This window comes from Panthera leo, chromosome B2, assembly GCF_018350215.1.
Source record: "Panthera leo isolate Ple1 chromosome B2, P.leo_Ple1_pat1.1, whole genome shotgun sequence".
Taxonomy (NCBI): domain Eukaryota; kingdom Metazoa; phylum Chordata; class Mammalia; order Carnivora; family Felidae; genus Panthera; species Panthera leo.
In genome coordinates, this window is record NC_056683.1 from 2,027,750 (window position 1) to 2,044,233 (window position 16,484).

Below are 16,484 nucleotides of genomic sequence, written 5' to 3' on the forward strand. Positions count from 1 at the left end.
ATCTAAGAGGGTTGTTTTAAAAGCACGTTACATGGCTCATGATCCAATTCCCTGGCCTGACCCTGGACTCGGGATACGAGTGACCTGTGGTGCTGACGATGGACAGGCACCAGGGGGGTTCCGGGTGACCAGAGACTGCCAACATGCAGCACAACACCCCAACAGACTGAGGATAAAGATAAAGTCTGAAGCCAGGGGTTTAACTACGTGATGTTAGATGTCAACACTAGGGAACCCAGTTAAGAGCATGTGAAAACTCTACCGTTTTCAGGAGCTCAAATTATTCCACAATAAAGGTCCAGGTTTTCAACCTTGACTCCCAGCCTGGACTTGAGTCTTCCCGTCTGCATTCATACAAGGGACAAGGACAGTGCAGTGTCCCCGCCCCTTGCGGGTAGGTAGACCCCGCACACGGTGGCCCCTGTTCCAAGGGCACACTGAGCGCATCACGGGAAGCGGTGGGGTGGACAAGGAGTGAGCGCAGAGGAACTGGCCCTGGGGACACTGAAGACCCACGTATCATAAAACATCAGCAGGGCTTTATGTGACCTTATGGAATTAAACAGGGACGCACGTGTTTCAGGCATATCGGCCTGGCAGCGCCGTTTATTCCATTACTAGGAAGGTTCAGCAGCTGCCATCTGAGTAAACAAGAAGGGTGAGTACAGGGCGAAGCAGGGTGGGGACGGGGCGAAGCAGGGTGGGGAGGGGGAGAACCAGGGCGCGGAAGCAGCAGGTGCAAACACCCAAAGCTTCCTCTTCGGATTTGCCCAGACCACGGCTCAGCGTCTGCTCCAAAACGCGAGGAGGGGGCGATAAGACGACGCTTCCTGGCCTTCCCCTCCCCGGGGCCGGGCCCCTGACCCGGGACAGGCGCGCCCCGGGGTCACCGCGGCCCCGTGGCCGCGTGAGTCTTCTGGTGGCGGATGAGGTTGCACTGGCGGGTGAAGTCCTTCCCGCAGCGGGCGCAGCGGTGCGGCCTCTCCCCCGTGTGGCTGCGCTCGTGCTCCAGGAGGAAGGAGCGCCGGCCGTAGCTCTTCCCGCACTGGGCGCAGCGGTGCGGCCGCTCGGGCCGGTGGCTGCGCTGGTGCTGGATGAGGCCGGCGCTCTGGCTGAAGGCCTTCCCGCACTCCCGGCAGCGGTACCGCCGGTGCGCGTCGTGGATGCCGCGGTGATTGAACAGCCCCGAGCTGCGGCTGAACGCCTTCCCGCACTCGCCGCACGCGTAGGGCCTCTCGCCCGTGTGCACCCTGCGGTGGCGGGTGAGGCCCGAATTCTGGGCAAAGGTCTTGCCGCACTCGTCACATGTGTGCCATCCCCGCCCCGGGGGGCCGCCCCGGCGCCCCTCTGCCCAGCCGGGTCCAGGCCCGGGACCCCCGCGTGCCTCCTCCCAGGTCTGTGCGGAAAGGACTTCCCCGCGGGGCTCCGCTATCTTGGGACAGTCTTTCCTCGGCACCACTTCTCTGTCCTCAGCCATGCTCGTTCCATCTGAAACACAAGAGACCAGGCAAGCGTCACCTGCTCCGACCCCACGGGAGGGTCCCTGTGCGCGTGAAACCGCAGACTGCTTCCACCTGGTGTGATCCCAGGTCACAGAGCAGAGAGGAGCTTGGAAACAGAAGGGCCAGTGCAGAAGCCTCCCTCCAAGTAACAGGGAAGGCTGCCCTCCGGCAGAATGTGGCTCAGTCCTTCCTGACAGGGCAGGGGCCTGGAGAGGACTCCTTAGGCTTCTTCATGGGGAGGGCAGCTCAACGTCAGGGTGCCTTCTCCTAGTTTTCCCCTAGAACCCCTCCCCGATTTGGGTGCGGAGCCTCAAGGAGACCACGTACTCATTCTTTCCTTTATGGAACAAGTGCTCCCACTCTTCTGGGGGCATCGGACAGTAAGTACTACAACCGTCAGATCCGCGACATCCCAGGCGCGTCCCCGCACGTCCCAGGTATGACCTGGCCTGTCCCAGTGGGCTCCAGGCACATCCCAGGTGTGTCCCAGCACAAGGCCCTTACTGGCTCCACACTCTGCCTGGAAAGCTCTAGGCTCAGACAACAGCTAGAGTTTGCTCAGTTCCCACCTTCTTGGTTCCTGTACTCAGGGCTGCGGTTGGCCTGCCACACCCACGGCGCCCTCGATGCCCCCGACTCGCTCCAGTCCCGGCCTGGTGCACAGCACTGACCACCGTCTGACACGCGGCATCGCCACCCCATCTGTGTGCTATGTGTTTCCCCCATCCCACAGTCTAATCTCCATGACAGTGGGATCTTTTTGTTTTATTCCTTGGGTCATGGCTGGCACATGGCAGTTATTCAATAAATATTTGTTGAATGAATAAAAAACAAAGGACTGAAACCGAGCCTGCTGCTGTGGCCTCAAATGACCGGCCCAGGCATGGGCACGGGAGGCACACGGCACCCGATGGAACTGGCCCACACCGGACGCTTGTCCAACCAACCCAATCGGACTTGAAGGAATTGAAGACAGGAATGGAGACACACAGACCCAAACTGTCTAGACAGCAGAGCACAGCCCAGTGGAATCTTCAGGACGTCTCAGGTTCCCTGGGCATGACTGCTGGGGGAAGCCATCGAGACTACGAGACAGCCAACCGACCCATGAGCTGGATCTGGACAATCGAAAGCTCCTCACCCCCGCCCCTGAACTTGAAACGTGAGCTCTGGCTGCCTGCCCCGCTCCCAAAAGCTGCCCCAAGGACAGTGACTACCTGGACAGCACGCATGACTGCAGTCAGGTAAAGCCTCTACATAAACTTGTAAAATGTGTGGGCGGGTGCCGAGATCTACGCATTTTGCCATGCCCAGGACAAGCCTCCTTTGCTTATTAAAACTGCCATCCACCCCCTTTCTCTGGTCTCTTCCTGCCCCCCACATAAGGGGCAGCCTCAGGTGACACCTGGGAAGCTCCCAAGGACCTTGTGAACCAACAGATTTCCACCTTGCAACCCAGAAAAGTCTCGGGAAAACACCCACCAACCCCGGTCCTTTTGCCAAAACATCCGGCTTTTTCTCTCCCATCCAATTGTACTGTCGCTCACGCACCAGAACGGGCACCTTGTAGGGCTCCTCTGTTGTCAGACCACGGTTCTCCTGCTCCTTTTAGCTGGGGGAGGACAACAGGTGTGGAAAACAGAAATGTGTCTGCAGAGAAGAAACAGACCACAAATGGGATCAGTACTGCCCTCTGCCCAAACTTCATATTTATAGTTGAGATACACAAGGAAACCGGGTGGAATGAAAGCAAAGACATTTCTCACCTTTTTCATAATTAGCACTTACACAGCCCTCCATGACTTACAAGGCACTGTCACATGTGGTATCACCCGAACGCACCTCTTTATTCGGGGTTATTACACCACCTCTTTAACAAACTGCATGACAAAAGGTAGACCTGTAGCTAGACAGACTCTACACGTACATAGAAAAAGCCTGGAAAATACACAACAATTTAACAAGTGTGGCTACTCCTGGGGAATAAAATTCGGAGAACTTTCATGTTTTACTATATACAAACTCCTATATTATTGGGATTTTTTACTATCAGCATGAATTCTGAAAGAAAAGCAAACTCAGTACTATACAGTAACCTTAAATGCAGCTTAATTTAAAAAGATTGAAGAGCTGGACGTTGGTTTTTGGTCCTTGTAATCTCAAACACTTACTATGTTGCTTAACAAAACTGGCTTTTCCTACATGTACAACATATACCTGCGCTGACAGTCCTAGAAGAGAACTTTTTGATTTGTAGATGTCCTCTGTGTACTCTCCTATGGCCATGGCAAATGCTTAATGAATGACTGGATGAAGGGATGGATGGAGGAGAGGATGGAAGGATGGGTGGAGGGAGAGAGGGAGGGAAGGAAGGAAGGAAGGAAGGAAGGAAGGAAGGAAGGATAGATAAAGGGGTGGATGGAAGGAAGGGAGGGAGAAAGGAAGGAAGAGGGGATGGATGGATGGGAGGAAGGAGGGGTGGAAGGAAGGATGGATAGATGAAGGGATGGATGCAGGGATGGATGGATGAATGAGAGGATGGATGGATGGATAGATGGATGGGAGGATGGGAGAGAGGGATGAAGGGATAGAGAGACGGATGGAGGAATGGATGGATGAGAGGATGGAAGGATGGGTGGAAGGAGAGAGGGAGGGAGGGAGGGAGGGAAGGAAGGAAGGATGGATAAAGGGGTGGATGGAAGGAAGGGAGGGAGAAAGGAAGGAAGAGGGGATGGATGGGAGGAAGGAGGGGTGGAAGGAAGGATGGATAGATGAAGGGATGGATGCAGGGATGGATGGATGAATGAGAGGATGGATGGATGGATAGATGGATGGGAGGATGGGAGAGAGGGATGAAGGGATAGAGAGACGGATGGAGGAATGGATGGATGAGAGGATGGAAGGATGGGTGGAAGGAGAGAGGGAGGGAGGGAAGGAAGGAAGGAAGGAAGGAAGGAAGGAAGGAAGGAAGGATGGATAAAGGGGTGGATGGAAGGAAGGAAGGGAGGGAGAAAGGAAGGAAGAGGGGATGGATGGGAGGAAGGAGGGGTGGAAGGAAGGATGGATAAATGAAGGGATGGATGTAGGGATGGATGGATGAATGAGAGGATGGATGGATGGATAGATGGATGGGAGGATGGGAGAGAGGGATGAAGGGATAGAGATGGATGGAGGAATGGATGGATGAGAGGATGGAAGGATGGGTGGAAGGAGAGAGGGAGAGAGGGAGGGAGGGAGGGAAGGAGGGAAGGAAGGAGGGAAGGAAGGAAGGAAGGAAGGAAGGAAGGAAGGAAGGATGGATAAAGGGGTGGATGGAAGGAAGGGAGGGAGAAAGGAAGGAAGAGGGGATGGATGGATGGGAGGAAGGAGGGGTGGAAGGAAGGATGGATAGACGAAGGGATGGAGGCAGGGATGGATGGATAGATGGACAGGAGGATGGGAGAGAGGGATGAAGGGATGCAGAGACGGATGGAGGAATGGTTGGATGAGAGGATGGACTTACTCAGATGTGCTTCCTGAAGGGAGAAGAAAGGGAAACATGCCTGGAAAATAAAAAGTCCAAGTTCATGGAGAGGAGAAAGAAACAAAGGAATTGACTGGGAAGATGTTCATAAAAGAGGAAAATGAAATCAAAGGAATTTAATCTGATGAGGTCACGGGAGCCAGAGGAAGGTCTGCAGAGCACATTTACTAAGAAAAAAAAATCTTTTAAAATGAAGAGATATGTTTCAAGTGGCAGAAATCCATGATAACTACATGACTGCTACAGTAGACGAAATAGAGGCAGGAAGCAGAGAGGCAAGAGAAGTTGTGGCTTTGATGAAGTGAAAATGCAAACAGCAGACGCCACTGCAGACTGACTGTTAGAAAGTTAACAGGGGCGCCTGGGTGGCGCAGTCGGTTAAGCGTCCGACTTCAGCCAGGTCACGATCTCACAGTCCGTGAGTTTGAGCCCCGCGTCTGGCTCTGGGCTGATGGCTCGGAGCCTGGAGCCTGTTTCCGATTCTGTGTCTCCCTCTCTCTCTGCCCCTCCCCCGTTCATGCTCTGTCTCTCTCTGTCCCAAAAATAAATAAAAAACGTTGAAAAAAAAAATTAAAAAAAAAAAAAAGAAAGTTAACAGATAGTCCGGCAGAGGCTACGCTGTCCTGGTGAGAAATCAGACAGAAGCTGAGCCAGCTGTGACAGGGAAAGCTCGAACGGGACGACAGCTGGCACAGCCCCCAGCGCCCAGGCCTGCACCCGCCACTGAATTACACACCAGGAAATGCCAGACTGATTCCACTGGATTCCCCCGCCCAGTCTGCCACCCACTGCGCGTTCCCCACCCCTTCCTCACCCTTTATACTGCAAACGTAAGCCCACATGGGCAACGGGGACCTGGAAGAACAGCTACCATATAGTAAGCAAAATGCCTGCCAAGTGCTTTTCATCAGTGGTCTGTTCTGTGCTTGCAACTACCTTCTATGGTACGTACTTGTTAGACTGAATTGTGTTGTCTCCCTCCCCCTAGAGTCACATGTTGAAGCCCTAACTATATTTAAAAATGGGGCCTTTTAGGAAATTAATTAGGGTAATTAAGAGTGGGGCCCTAAATGGGGCGCCTGGGTGGCTCAGTCGGTTAAGCGTCGGACTTCAGCTCAGGTCATGATCTCACGGTTCGTGGGTTCGAGCCCCGCGTCAGGCACCGTGCTGACAGCTCAGAGCCTGGAGCCTGCTTCAGATTCTGTGTCTTCCTCTCTCTCTCTCTCTGCCCCTCCCCTGCTCACACTCTGTCAATCTCTCTCTCAAAAAGTAGATAAACATTAAAAAAAAAAAAAAAAAAAAAGAAGAGTGGGGCCCTAATCTAATAGGACTAATGTCCTTATAAGAGGTAACAGCACCAGAACTTTCTTTCTCTCTTCCAACAGGAACGTATACAGAGAAAGGCATGTGTGAGAACAAAGCGAGAAGGTGGCCGTCAACAACCCAGGAAGGCAGGTCTCACCAGAAACCAAGCCTGCTCGTATCTTGATCTTGGAGATCCAGCCTCAAGAACTGTGATCAAATGAATTTCTGTTTCAGCCACCCAGTGTGTGTCATTCTATTACAACAGCCCAAGCAAACTAAGGCAATGCTATTATCAACCCCATTTTGGAGATGAGGGAACTGAGACCAAATGGTTAAATAAACCTGCCCACGTACAAGCAGCTTCTAAAACGCAAAGCCATGATTTGAATGTATCATACCCATTCCCTAAAGCTGCCCTCCACGGTGATTCCTGAAAGTCTTCCTAAGGTACCACGTGCCAGAATACCAGAGAGATGACAGGATAGTTCACAGGGGAAGCCTGAACGCAGGGAAGGGGACAAAGTGAGGACACTGGGCCCTCAGCAGCTGTAGCGCTGACCTTACCTGGTAAAGGGACTTCTGAGCCCCTGGTTCCCCAGGTCTGGACTTTTCATTTGTTTTTGCTTGACAAGAGGGGATGTGTTCAACACCAGAAAAGTCCTGTCCCTCACCTGTCTCTCCAGTAGGGTGGGACTCTTGGGCAGTGTCACGCGGGAGCTGGGGCTCCTCGGGCTGGGACGGAAGGCTCAGTGACGTCTGCTCGCCTAGAGGCACCGTCTCTCTAGAGCAGACTTCTCGTCCCTGTCCGTAGGCTACCATCTGGAAACAGAGAGGTGACATTTGACTTCTGAAGAAGTTAACTGTCTAAAGAAACCCTTCCCAGAAAGCAGCAGGAAGCAGAGTCAGTGTCAGAGTCAGTGAAGGGGATACAAAACAAGGGATCCAAGGGTCCTTGATGACACACATACACTTTTTCCCTGCAAATCTCCCTTCCTACCTCAAGTTGTGGTTCATCGAGCTCCTTCTCCAGATCCTCCAGCAGAATCACAGCCTCTTCCCCGCTCTCTGGACAGTGCTCCTGCACCCAGGCCTGGAGCTCCTTGGGCAGGATGGTCAGGAACTGCTCCAGCACCAGCAGCTCCAGGATCTGCTCCTTCGTGCTGGCATGAGGCCTCAACCACTGGCGGCACAGCTCTCGGAGCTGGGTGAGAGCCTCCCTGGGTCCAGGAGTTTCCTGGTAACACAGCTGTCGAAAGCGCGTTCGGAAGACTTCCCTCGCCAGGGGACTGCTACGTTTCAGTCTGGATTCCTGCATCTGGAGGCGACTTTCCGTCTCCACCTTCACGGTCAGTTCTTCCCAAGCCTCAGGACCGTGTACATCCATGGGCAAAACCTCCTGTGAGTCTGTATTCATCCTGACTTTGAATAGTTTACAAAGCACCCTCCAGCTGGAGTCGTGTTTTAGAAGCACCTTGAGAAGTTCCCTCTTGAGCAGTAAAAATCACTGTTTATATAGAAGAATGACAACAGCTAGAGATGGGCACTGATACCATAAGCAACTGTCATAGACCCCAAGCCTCTTCACTGAAAGTAAAGTCATTTGGTGACCAAAGGACGGGAATAATGGAAAACATAAGGTCATAATGTGCAAAAATCACAGGCTTTCAAGTTAAACAGAACTGGATTCTATTATGGTTCTAACATTTACCAATTTACTGATTGAGTGACTTTCAGCCAATTTCTTATCGTCCTTCAATCTCAGTTTCTCAATGTAAAGAAATAGCAATAAAAATACCTTACAGAGCTCATGGAGAAAAGAGGGACCACACAATTCACTCGGAATTGTTAAAAAGTTCAGACTCGTTTTTTCAAAGTCAAATCAGAGAAAGAATAGATGAAAATACTGCTCTTATCTTTGATAAATGAATGAGCTCTCATTGGACTCTTTGCTAGAGTTTCAAAACAATCTTGAAAACAACCATTCCATTTCAGGTTGTTGTCCTTTGAGCTAAATTTATTGAAAACTTTATTAAACTGAGAGTAACAGCGCTGCGCTGCAGTCCACAACACGCTTTCGGCTACGAGACCACATTTAAGGCTCACGTCACCCTCTGAGGTTTGGTGACAACCACGATGTGAGGTTGCCTAAGGTCAAACCCTCTGTGAGGACAGGCCCTGGGGGAAGCGGTCTGCTCCCAGCCAGGCTGCGCCTCTCAATCACCTGGAAGTGCCGCCCCGCAGCTGAGTTCCAGCTGGACAGGCGGGGGGGGGGGGGGGGGGGGGGGGGGGGGGGGGGGGGGGGGGGGGGGGGGGGGGGGGAAGGAAGACAGGAGGGGTGGACAGGACGTCCAGGGAATGGAATCCTGGGTGGATGGAGATCCGGGGAGGGACGGCGATCTGGGGTGGAGGGGGATCCAGGTGGGAATCGGGGACGGCTGCGGAGCCAGGGTGTATGGAAACCCGGGGTGTATGGGGATCCCAGCACGGAGGGGAATCCGGAGACGGAGGAGGATCCAGGAACAGATGCGGATCTTGGGACGGAGGGGTATGCGGGGACGGATGCGGATCCGGGGTTCGGGCGGGAGGGAGGCAGGGCTCCCAACGCCGCAGGTGCGCTCCAGGGCGCGAGGATCGCGAGGCTAAAGGAAGCGGAAGGGCAACGGGCACGTTCTGCGCCTGAAAGCCAGTCCGCTCCAAGCCCCTTCACCGGCTTCGGAACCGAAAGGAGAGGGTGTGACATCTTACACCCGTGCTTGCCTCCCCCGCCCCCGAGGCCGGACGCCCAGGCCGTTCCCGCCGAGTCCAGCCCGCGGCCGTCATGCCAGTGGCGGCCCTCGAGCCTCGCGGCCTTCCCAGGCCCTGCCCGCGCGACGTCCCCTCCCCGGGCGGAGGCCCGCCTTCCGCAACCCGCCCCCCACCCCCCCAGCCACGCCCGCCCGGGTTCCCGGCGCCGACTCACGGGAGCTGGACGCTGCAGGGAGACGGAGAGCGCCGACGCGGCGTCTGCGGGAGCGCGCCGGCCGGAACAATGCGCCGCACCGAGGGGGCTGCCGGCCGCGGGGGGCGCTCGGGGCCGAGGCACTTCCGGGCCGCTCTAGGATCCCGCGTCTCGCCGCCCGCCGCCCGCCGCCAGCCTCCCCGCGGCTCACGTGGTTGGAGCTGCGGCCGCAGGTGCGCCCCGCGCAGGTTTTAAACTGAAGCGCAGGAATCCTAGGTCATTAACTTGACGACACTTATTTTTAAAACTTTTTTTTTTTTTTAAAGAATATATTACCTGTGGTTTTTAAAAAACCTCAGGCAACGCCAAAATTAACCAAGTAAAAGGTGAAATCCCATCCTGTCACTACGGTCCCCCTACCCTGGGATCGCCGCTGTCATGGTTCGCTGGGGATTTGCGTGTATACTTCCGATCTTTCTCACGTGCAGCTGCATAGACAGGCATTAAGCTATTTTACATTTAGGGGTTTTTTTAATCACTTATTTTAACGTTTTCACTTCAGGTATCTTAGATCTCTTTATTGGTCGTGTAGGTCCGACTCATTTGGTGGCTGAGAACATCAAGCACAGAGACTGCAATTTATTTGTCCAGGCCCCTATACATTGATAGACTTTCCTTCTTCCTTCCTCCCTTCCTTCCTTCCTTCCTACCTTTTTTCCTTCTGCTTTCCTTCTTCCTTCCTCCTTTCCTTCCTTCCTTTTGTTTTTTGCTACAGAGGTTTTTTTTTTTTTTTGGGATTTTTAGTGGTAATACAAAATCTGTCCAAAATAAATTGGCTTTATTTGTACAAAAGAGTATAATTATTAGTACAGCTAGTCATCCATCAATTTTATCATGCCAACCAGAATGATAGTATTGCATAAATTATGTTTGTTTTGTTTTTAACACAACCTCATTATTTAATAAATATTTTTAATTTTTATTTTAGAGAGAGAGAGAGCATGTGTGCTAGCCCGGGAGGGGCAGAGAGAGGGGGACAGAGAAGATGAGGCAGGCTCTGTACTGACAGCAGAGAACCTGAGGTGGGGCTTGAACGCACGAACCTTGAGATCATGACCTGAGCAGAAGTCAGACACTTAGCCACCCAGGCGCCCCCAAAACCTCATTGTTTATTTTAATTACAGCAGTAGGAAAGTATCTTGAATGTTAATGTAAATTCTGTGATGCGTTTTAACTCCAAAACTATAGCTCTATATATTTCTTCGGTTGGTCTCCTCAACCTAGCCATCTCGGGTCATTAAATAAACACAAGCTTCATCCTTTATGTTGACTTCTTCTGAATATCCAATAAGTCTGTTATCATTAAGAGCAGCAGCATGAAGCAAATCTGCTCAAAATCCTGATCACTCTCTTCTACACACCTCACTTCCAGAGTCCTCAGTACAAACTTTTCCAACAAACTATATAATGGCCACAAATTCCCAGCTTCCCTTTAACTGGAATACAGTTCAAATATGTTATTCTTGGGGCACGTGGGTGGCTCAGCCGGTTAAGCATCAGACTTTTGATTTCAGCTTAGGTCATGATTTCACAGTTCGTGGGATCGAGCCCCTTGACAATGAAGCACCACAGAGTCTGCTTGAGATGCTATCTCCCTCTCCCTCTGTCCCCCTCCTGCTCATGCTCTCTCTCTCTCAAAATAAATAAATAAACATTTTTTTAAAAACCCACGATTCAGCTCAGACAAGAAGAAATGCTGACTACAAGAACATTGAGCGTTACCTGAATTTGGAAACAGGTATATTGGGATATTGACTCTTCTGTGGGTTATGTCATAAGCTTAAAAAAAAAAAATGAAGAAGGAGGAGGGAGAAGAACAAGAAGAAAATGGAGAAAAGGATTTGGAGAACTGTTAACAAAGAGATTGAGGGAACTAGCTGGTATGAGGATTAAAATGTATCAAGTATAACAATATTGATGTCCCATGTGAACCTTCCCTAACCCAAGATAGTTTCAGTAAGTACGTGGGCAAGCTCATCTGCTCTATGGATGTCACCAATCAATTCTGAACCCTAGGTATGATGTAACATTCCATTTGGAACAGCCAGTCACCTGTTGATTACATTGGACTCTCTCTATAATGGAGAGAACAAAACTGCTTCAAAGCGATACATTTTTTTTGGATTTCCATTGGCTCTCCATGCCCACCATCTTGGTATTGACTTGATGAAAGCTCTGCTCACACCAGCCCTAACTTAGTTGGGCATTGAAATGAAGTGTTTTTCCCCCCAGTCTACTTTCTAAGTTTATTTATTAATTTTTGAGTGGGGGGACAGAGAGAGAGAGAGAGAGAGAGAGAGAGAGAGAGAGAGAATCCCAAGCAGGATCCTAGCTGTCAGCGTAGAGGCTGATGTGGGGCTCAAACTCATGAACCGGGAGATCATGACCTGAACCCAAACCAAGAGTCAGGCACCTAACCCACTGAGCCACCCAGATGCACCCCACCCCCAGATCTGTACTTTCAGCTAGGTTCTTGTGAATCCTTCTTTCCTGTCCTTTAATGCTACCTTGGGCATACCCCATAGCTTTCTGGTCAATTTTAAGTATTAAAGATCCTATCCAGAGGTGTCTGGCTGGCTCAGTAGGTAGAGCATGTGACTCTTGATTTGGGGGTTGTGAGGTTTGAGCCCCACCTTGGGTGTAGAGATTACTTAAAAATAAAATATTAGAAAAAAATAAAGATCCCATTCAATTTATTTTTTTTATTTTAATGTTTATTTATTTTTGAGAAAGAAAGAGACAGAGTGCGAGTGGGGGAGGGACAGAGAGAGGGAGACACAGAATCTGAAGCAGTCTTCAGGCTCTGAGCTGTCAGCACAGAGCCCCACGCAGGGCTTGAACTCACAAACCCAAAGATCATGACCTGAGCCAAAGTCAGACGCTTAATCAACTGAGCCACCCAAGTGCCCCCCATTCAACTTATTTTTAGCTTGAAAATTTATTATCTATTGAATACGTTACATAGCAACAGATTCAAAATACAAGAAGTATAAAAGGGCAAATGTTGAAAAGTCTCCCTCTGGAGGGTACTTGAGATGAGCACTGGGTGTTATAGGTAAGTGATGAATAACTAAATTCTACTCCTGAAACTAATATTATAATATATGTTAACTAACTAGAACTTAAATAAAAATGTGAAACATTAAAAAAAATCTCCCTGTGAATTTTTTCTTCTGTTGACTTTGATAATGATATTGTAGATCCATAGGAAAATGTCCTTATATTTTAGAGATGGGTATCGAAGTATTCAAAGGTGTTATGTGTAATGATGTCTATAATTTACTTCGAAATACTTCAGCAGAGGAAGAAAAAGCAAATATGGCAAAATGAACAATTATAAATGTAGGTGCGTGTATGGTGTTCATTATATATAAACACATAAATCCTTGGGAGTAACTGTTTCCGAATTCAGATTTTCTTAAGACTGTGTTTGCCCCAGATGACCGATGGCTTCGGACGAAACACCTTCAGCGGTTTCTCCTTCGCCCAGTAAGGGCAGGCAGGTGTCCAACCTCAGAGCCAGGGTCACCACGCCGCCCAGTCCCGTGGGGGCCTGGGCCTCCGGACGCACGGAGCCCAGAAGTAAACGCGGCCCCGTCCGGGAGGTGGGCGCAGCGGTGGGCTCCCGCCGACCAGGCAGAGACACACTGCCCCCTCAACCCCCGGCCAGCGCCCCCATCTCACACACACACACACACACACACACACACACACACACACAGCAGGCGTTCTGCCCGTCCCCCCGCGTGCAGCCTCCACATCACTGTGGACAAAGCCCATCCCATGGGTCGTGTGGCCAGAACCCCTGCCGCAGGGGGAGGGGGTGCCCATCGAGATGCTGGAGGCTCGGCAGATGAGAACCAGCCTCCAAATGCAGCTGACGGCCGGCGTCGCGCCGCCCCGCCGGGTGTACGGCCGCGCCCCCTGCTGGACGGAGGCCGCCCCCCACCCCCGCCCCGTCTCTGTCTGTCTCTGTCTCAAAATAAATAAAAATCGAAACAAAATTAAAAAAAAAACAAAAAACTGCAACTCTCTAATATCTAAAAGTGATGCCACCCCAAATCTTCACCAAATTTTTTATCTTTGCAAAGCTCATAGGCAAAAAATGGTATATTATTGTAGTGTTAACTAGCATTTTAATTATGAAAACATGAGTACATTAATATTCATGTGCATTTCCTTTCTGTGAACTTTCTGTTTACACCCTTTCCCTTTTTCCTACTTGTGCTCGTTTTTCTCTTGACTCGTATAATCATCATATACTAAGGAAATTAGACCTTTGTGATAATTTGTAATATTTCCATTCTACTTTCTTTATGGGGGCTTTAGTTTACAGCAATTTTTAATTTTTTAAGTTAAATTTACTAATTTTATATGTTTTCTGTGATAAGAAAGGCCTTCTTTGTGCGATGACTATAACAGAAAATTCTCATGTAGTTTTTTTCTAGTACTTTCACAGTTTTACTTTTTTCCTACTTAAATTTTGAACCACCTGGAAATGATCCAGTTGTAAGATGTGAAGTGCGGACTACACTCTACTTATTTTTTTCTTCAGATTTTTACACAGATGTCCCAGTACCATTTCTTGAATGATTTATCTTTTCTCTAGTAACCTGAGATGACATTTTTATCAAATGCTTAAATATCGATATTGCCTACTTCTGGATTTTCTATCCTGTTTATACTACAGTACTTTGTTCATTGTAGCTTGTAATATGTTTTAAAATCCCAGAGGCTTGCGTTTTCCTTGTTACTCTTTTCTGAATTTTCCTGGCTATTAATGCTTGTTTACTTTCACATAAACTTGAGAAGCAATTACCCAGTTTGAAAACAAAATTCTATGTTAATTTTTATTGGCATTATATTAAATACCTAGACTCACGTGTAGAGAAATTGATTTTCCTCTTTCTCCGTATCTTTGGTCAATCAACAATATATGAAGATTTTCTTTTAATGTTTATTTATTTTGAGAGAGACAGAGCAGGAGACGGGCAGAAAGAGAGAGAGAAAGAGAATTCCATTGCGGGGCTCGAGCCCAAGAGCTGAGATCATGACCTGAGGTGAGATCAGAGTCTGACATTCAACCGACTGAGCCACCCAGGCCCCTTGAGATCTACCTTTTAAGTGGCGATAATCAATAACCCTCCAGTTTGCCCTCCCGAAGGCAATTCCCTCTCCCACCGCACGTGTGTGACAGCGACTTCAAGCCGGACCCCAGGCCACCTGGTCCTCCGCCTGTCTCCGCCTCCACCTGCGCTCCGGTCTGCTTGGCCCAAACCCCCTCCGGCGCGTGTCCTGAGCGGACGTCCTGAGTAATAGGGGTGCCCAGCTGGCTCAGTGGGTAGAGCATACAGCCCTGAGGTTGTGAGTTCAAGCCCCACCTTGTGCATAGAGTTTCCTTAAGTTAATTAATCAAAAAGATAAAATAAAGAAAAAGCATGTGTCTTGGGAAAAATGGAAATAATTAAATGAAGAACTATGTTATCCCCCCCCCCCCCAAAGTTCTGCCAACATGGAAGTCACAGTAGAAACTACACAAGACTAACGTTTTCCTTTGCTCCCCTCAGGAAGAAATCTTTAGCCCTAACTGGGAATGTGACTTTTAGTTTGGTCATACCTCTAAGAATTCATATCCCTCCTTGTCAAAGACAGGAATCCTTAGGAAATAACGGTTGCTTTTAAAGCTAGTATAAATAACAGATGAAAACTGCAGTAGAGATAACATTAGTTTGAAAATGCCTTAAATAAGCCGCGGCGTCCAGTGTTACAGTGTTACTCGGCAGACAATCTTATCAGTTCCTCTTTGTTAGGCAACATGTTTCTCTGGTGCTCAATTATCCGGTCGTTTCCTTAGTGGGGAATCCTTTCTAAGCAGAACTTGTCAGGGAATGAGAATTCGGCGGGAGGCTGAAACGTGAATCCACTAACTCAACTGACAAAGTAGGTTCCAGCAGGAGAAGAGCTACCGAAAAGGCGGGGAAGGAGGGGTGGGGCGGGATTAGAGGGAATTACTCCACCGGGTGGAGAGTAAGGAATTAACTCTGCAAAAGAGAGCACCTACGCATCGCTTGGGAGGGAAAGCCAGCCGACGAGGATGGGATTCGAACCCACGCGTGCAGAGCACAATGGATTAGCAGTCCATCGCCTTAACCACTCGGCCACCTCGTCGCACGGGAACCCAGGCTGTTCTAGTTCTTCCTCCCCGCTGCACTCCATGATTTCCCCCAATGCGTCCGGTCGCCCTTCCCTGGCTTGCTCGCCACACCCGGTCCGAGTCAAGTGTCTGAAAGGACACAGACCCCACGGCCCCGGCGCGGGGGGCAAACGCCCTCCGGCAGGTGGAACCAGGCCCGGGCGCTGACCAACAAGGGCGAGAATGGGCTTCGGAAAGAAGCGGGCAGGCGAGAGCGTGCGGGGAGGTCCCTGCGGGAGGCGGGCGTGGGGAGGTCCGTGCGGGGAGGCCCATCCGGCTGGGCACCAGGTGCGCTCACCTGTCGCGGTCCGTCCTGCAGGGCGGGGGTGCAGGTGTGGCTCCGTCCCGAGCATCTCTGACTGCGGCCCCCACTTCTCATCTGCACCCCCCTCCCCTCCTCCCGCACTCCTGAGGGTCTGGTGCTTGCTTAGTGCAGAGCTTTGGGGGAAGATGTGCTTTTTCCGCCAAAATGTTGGCGCTTCTTTCCCTCCCTGTGCAATCTCTTAGCTCTGTTCTCAGCTGTGTTGCGGGGAGTGGTTTTCTCTCCCCCGCGGTCTCCGAATTTCAGAATCCCTCCGGTCAGCACGAAACTACCACCTCGGCTACTGCATCCACGCCGCTAAATGGGACCGTCTTTCCCGTTCCTCTGCAGGGACACTCGCTCTTCAGAGAGTCAAGGGCAACCCCATTCCCACCAGCAACTTCAGAACGATTCCCAGGGGAGGGGGAGGAGCGGCATGGACAGACACCACCCTCCCTCAGCTGGAGGGCAGGGAATCGTGTGTGCGTTCTGATCATCCCCGTCCAGCAATGCCGGAGTAAGCAAACAGTAACTGTAGCTAAATGCAGGATGAAATGTTCTACATTTAATTCAAACTCTGAGCATCAGGGTCAAGATACCTAGAAAGGATATTTTCAATTAATTAAACCTCTTGGGTTAATAATCCTAGTTTTTTTTTTTTA

General features: G+C 50.4%; 1 protein-coding gene and 1 non-coding gene across 5 annotated transcripts; both read right to left on the reverse strand.

Annotated features, from left to right (window-relative positions):
• Nucleotides 1–455: 455 nt before the first annotated feature.
• On the reverse strand, nucleotides 456–9,363 carry ZSCAN9 (zinc finger and SCAN domain containing 9). 4 transcript variants are annotated; one of them, XM_042937558.1, is made up of 5 exons: nucleotides 9,290–9,363; nucleotides 7,328–7,834; nucleotides 7,002–7,149; nucleotides 3,054–3,152; nucleotides 456–1,488 (listed from the first exon to the last, which is right to left on the reverse strand). In XM_042937558.1, exons 2-5 carry the CDS (start codon nucleotides 7,742–7,744, stop codon nucleotides 887–889), a joined length of 1,266 nt encoding a protein of 421 aa, XP_042793492.1. In that variant the 5' UTR covers nucleotides 7,745–7,834; nucleotides 9,290–9,363; the 3' UTR covers nucleotides 456–886. The 4 variants fall into 4 exon arrangements, with proteins under 4 accessions (XP_042793492.1, XP_042793494.1, XP_042793495.1 ...); XM_042937560.1 differs by having other exon boundaries at nucleotides 7,328–7,914; nucleotides 9,290–9,311; XM_042937561.1 differs by lacking the exon at nucleotides 3,054–3,152.
• Nucleotides 9,364–15,414: 6,051 nt separating this feature from the next.
• TRNAS-GCU lies at nucleotides 15,415–15,496 on the reverse strand. The gene has a single exon. It is a non-coding gene; the product is annotated as a tRNA-Ser (tRNA).
• Between the last annotated feature and the right edge of the window lie 988 nt (nucleotides 15,497–16,484).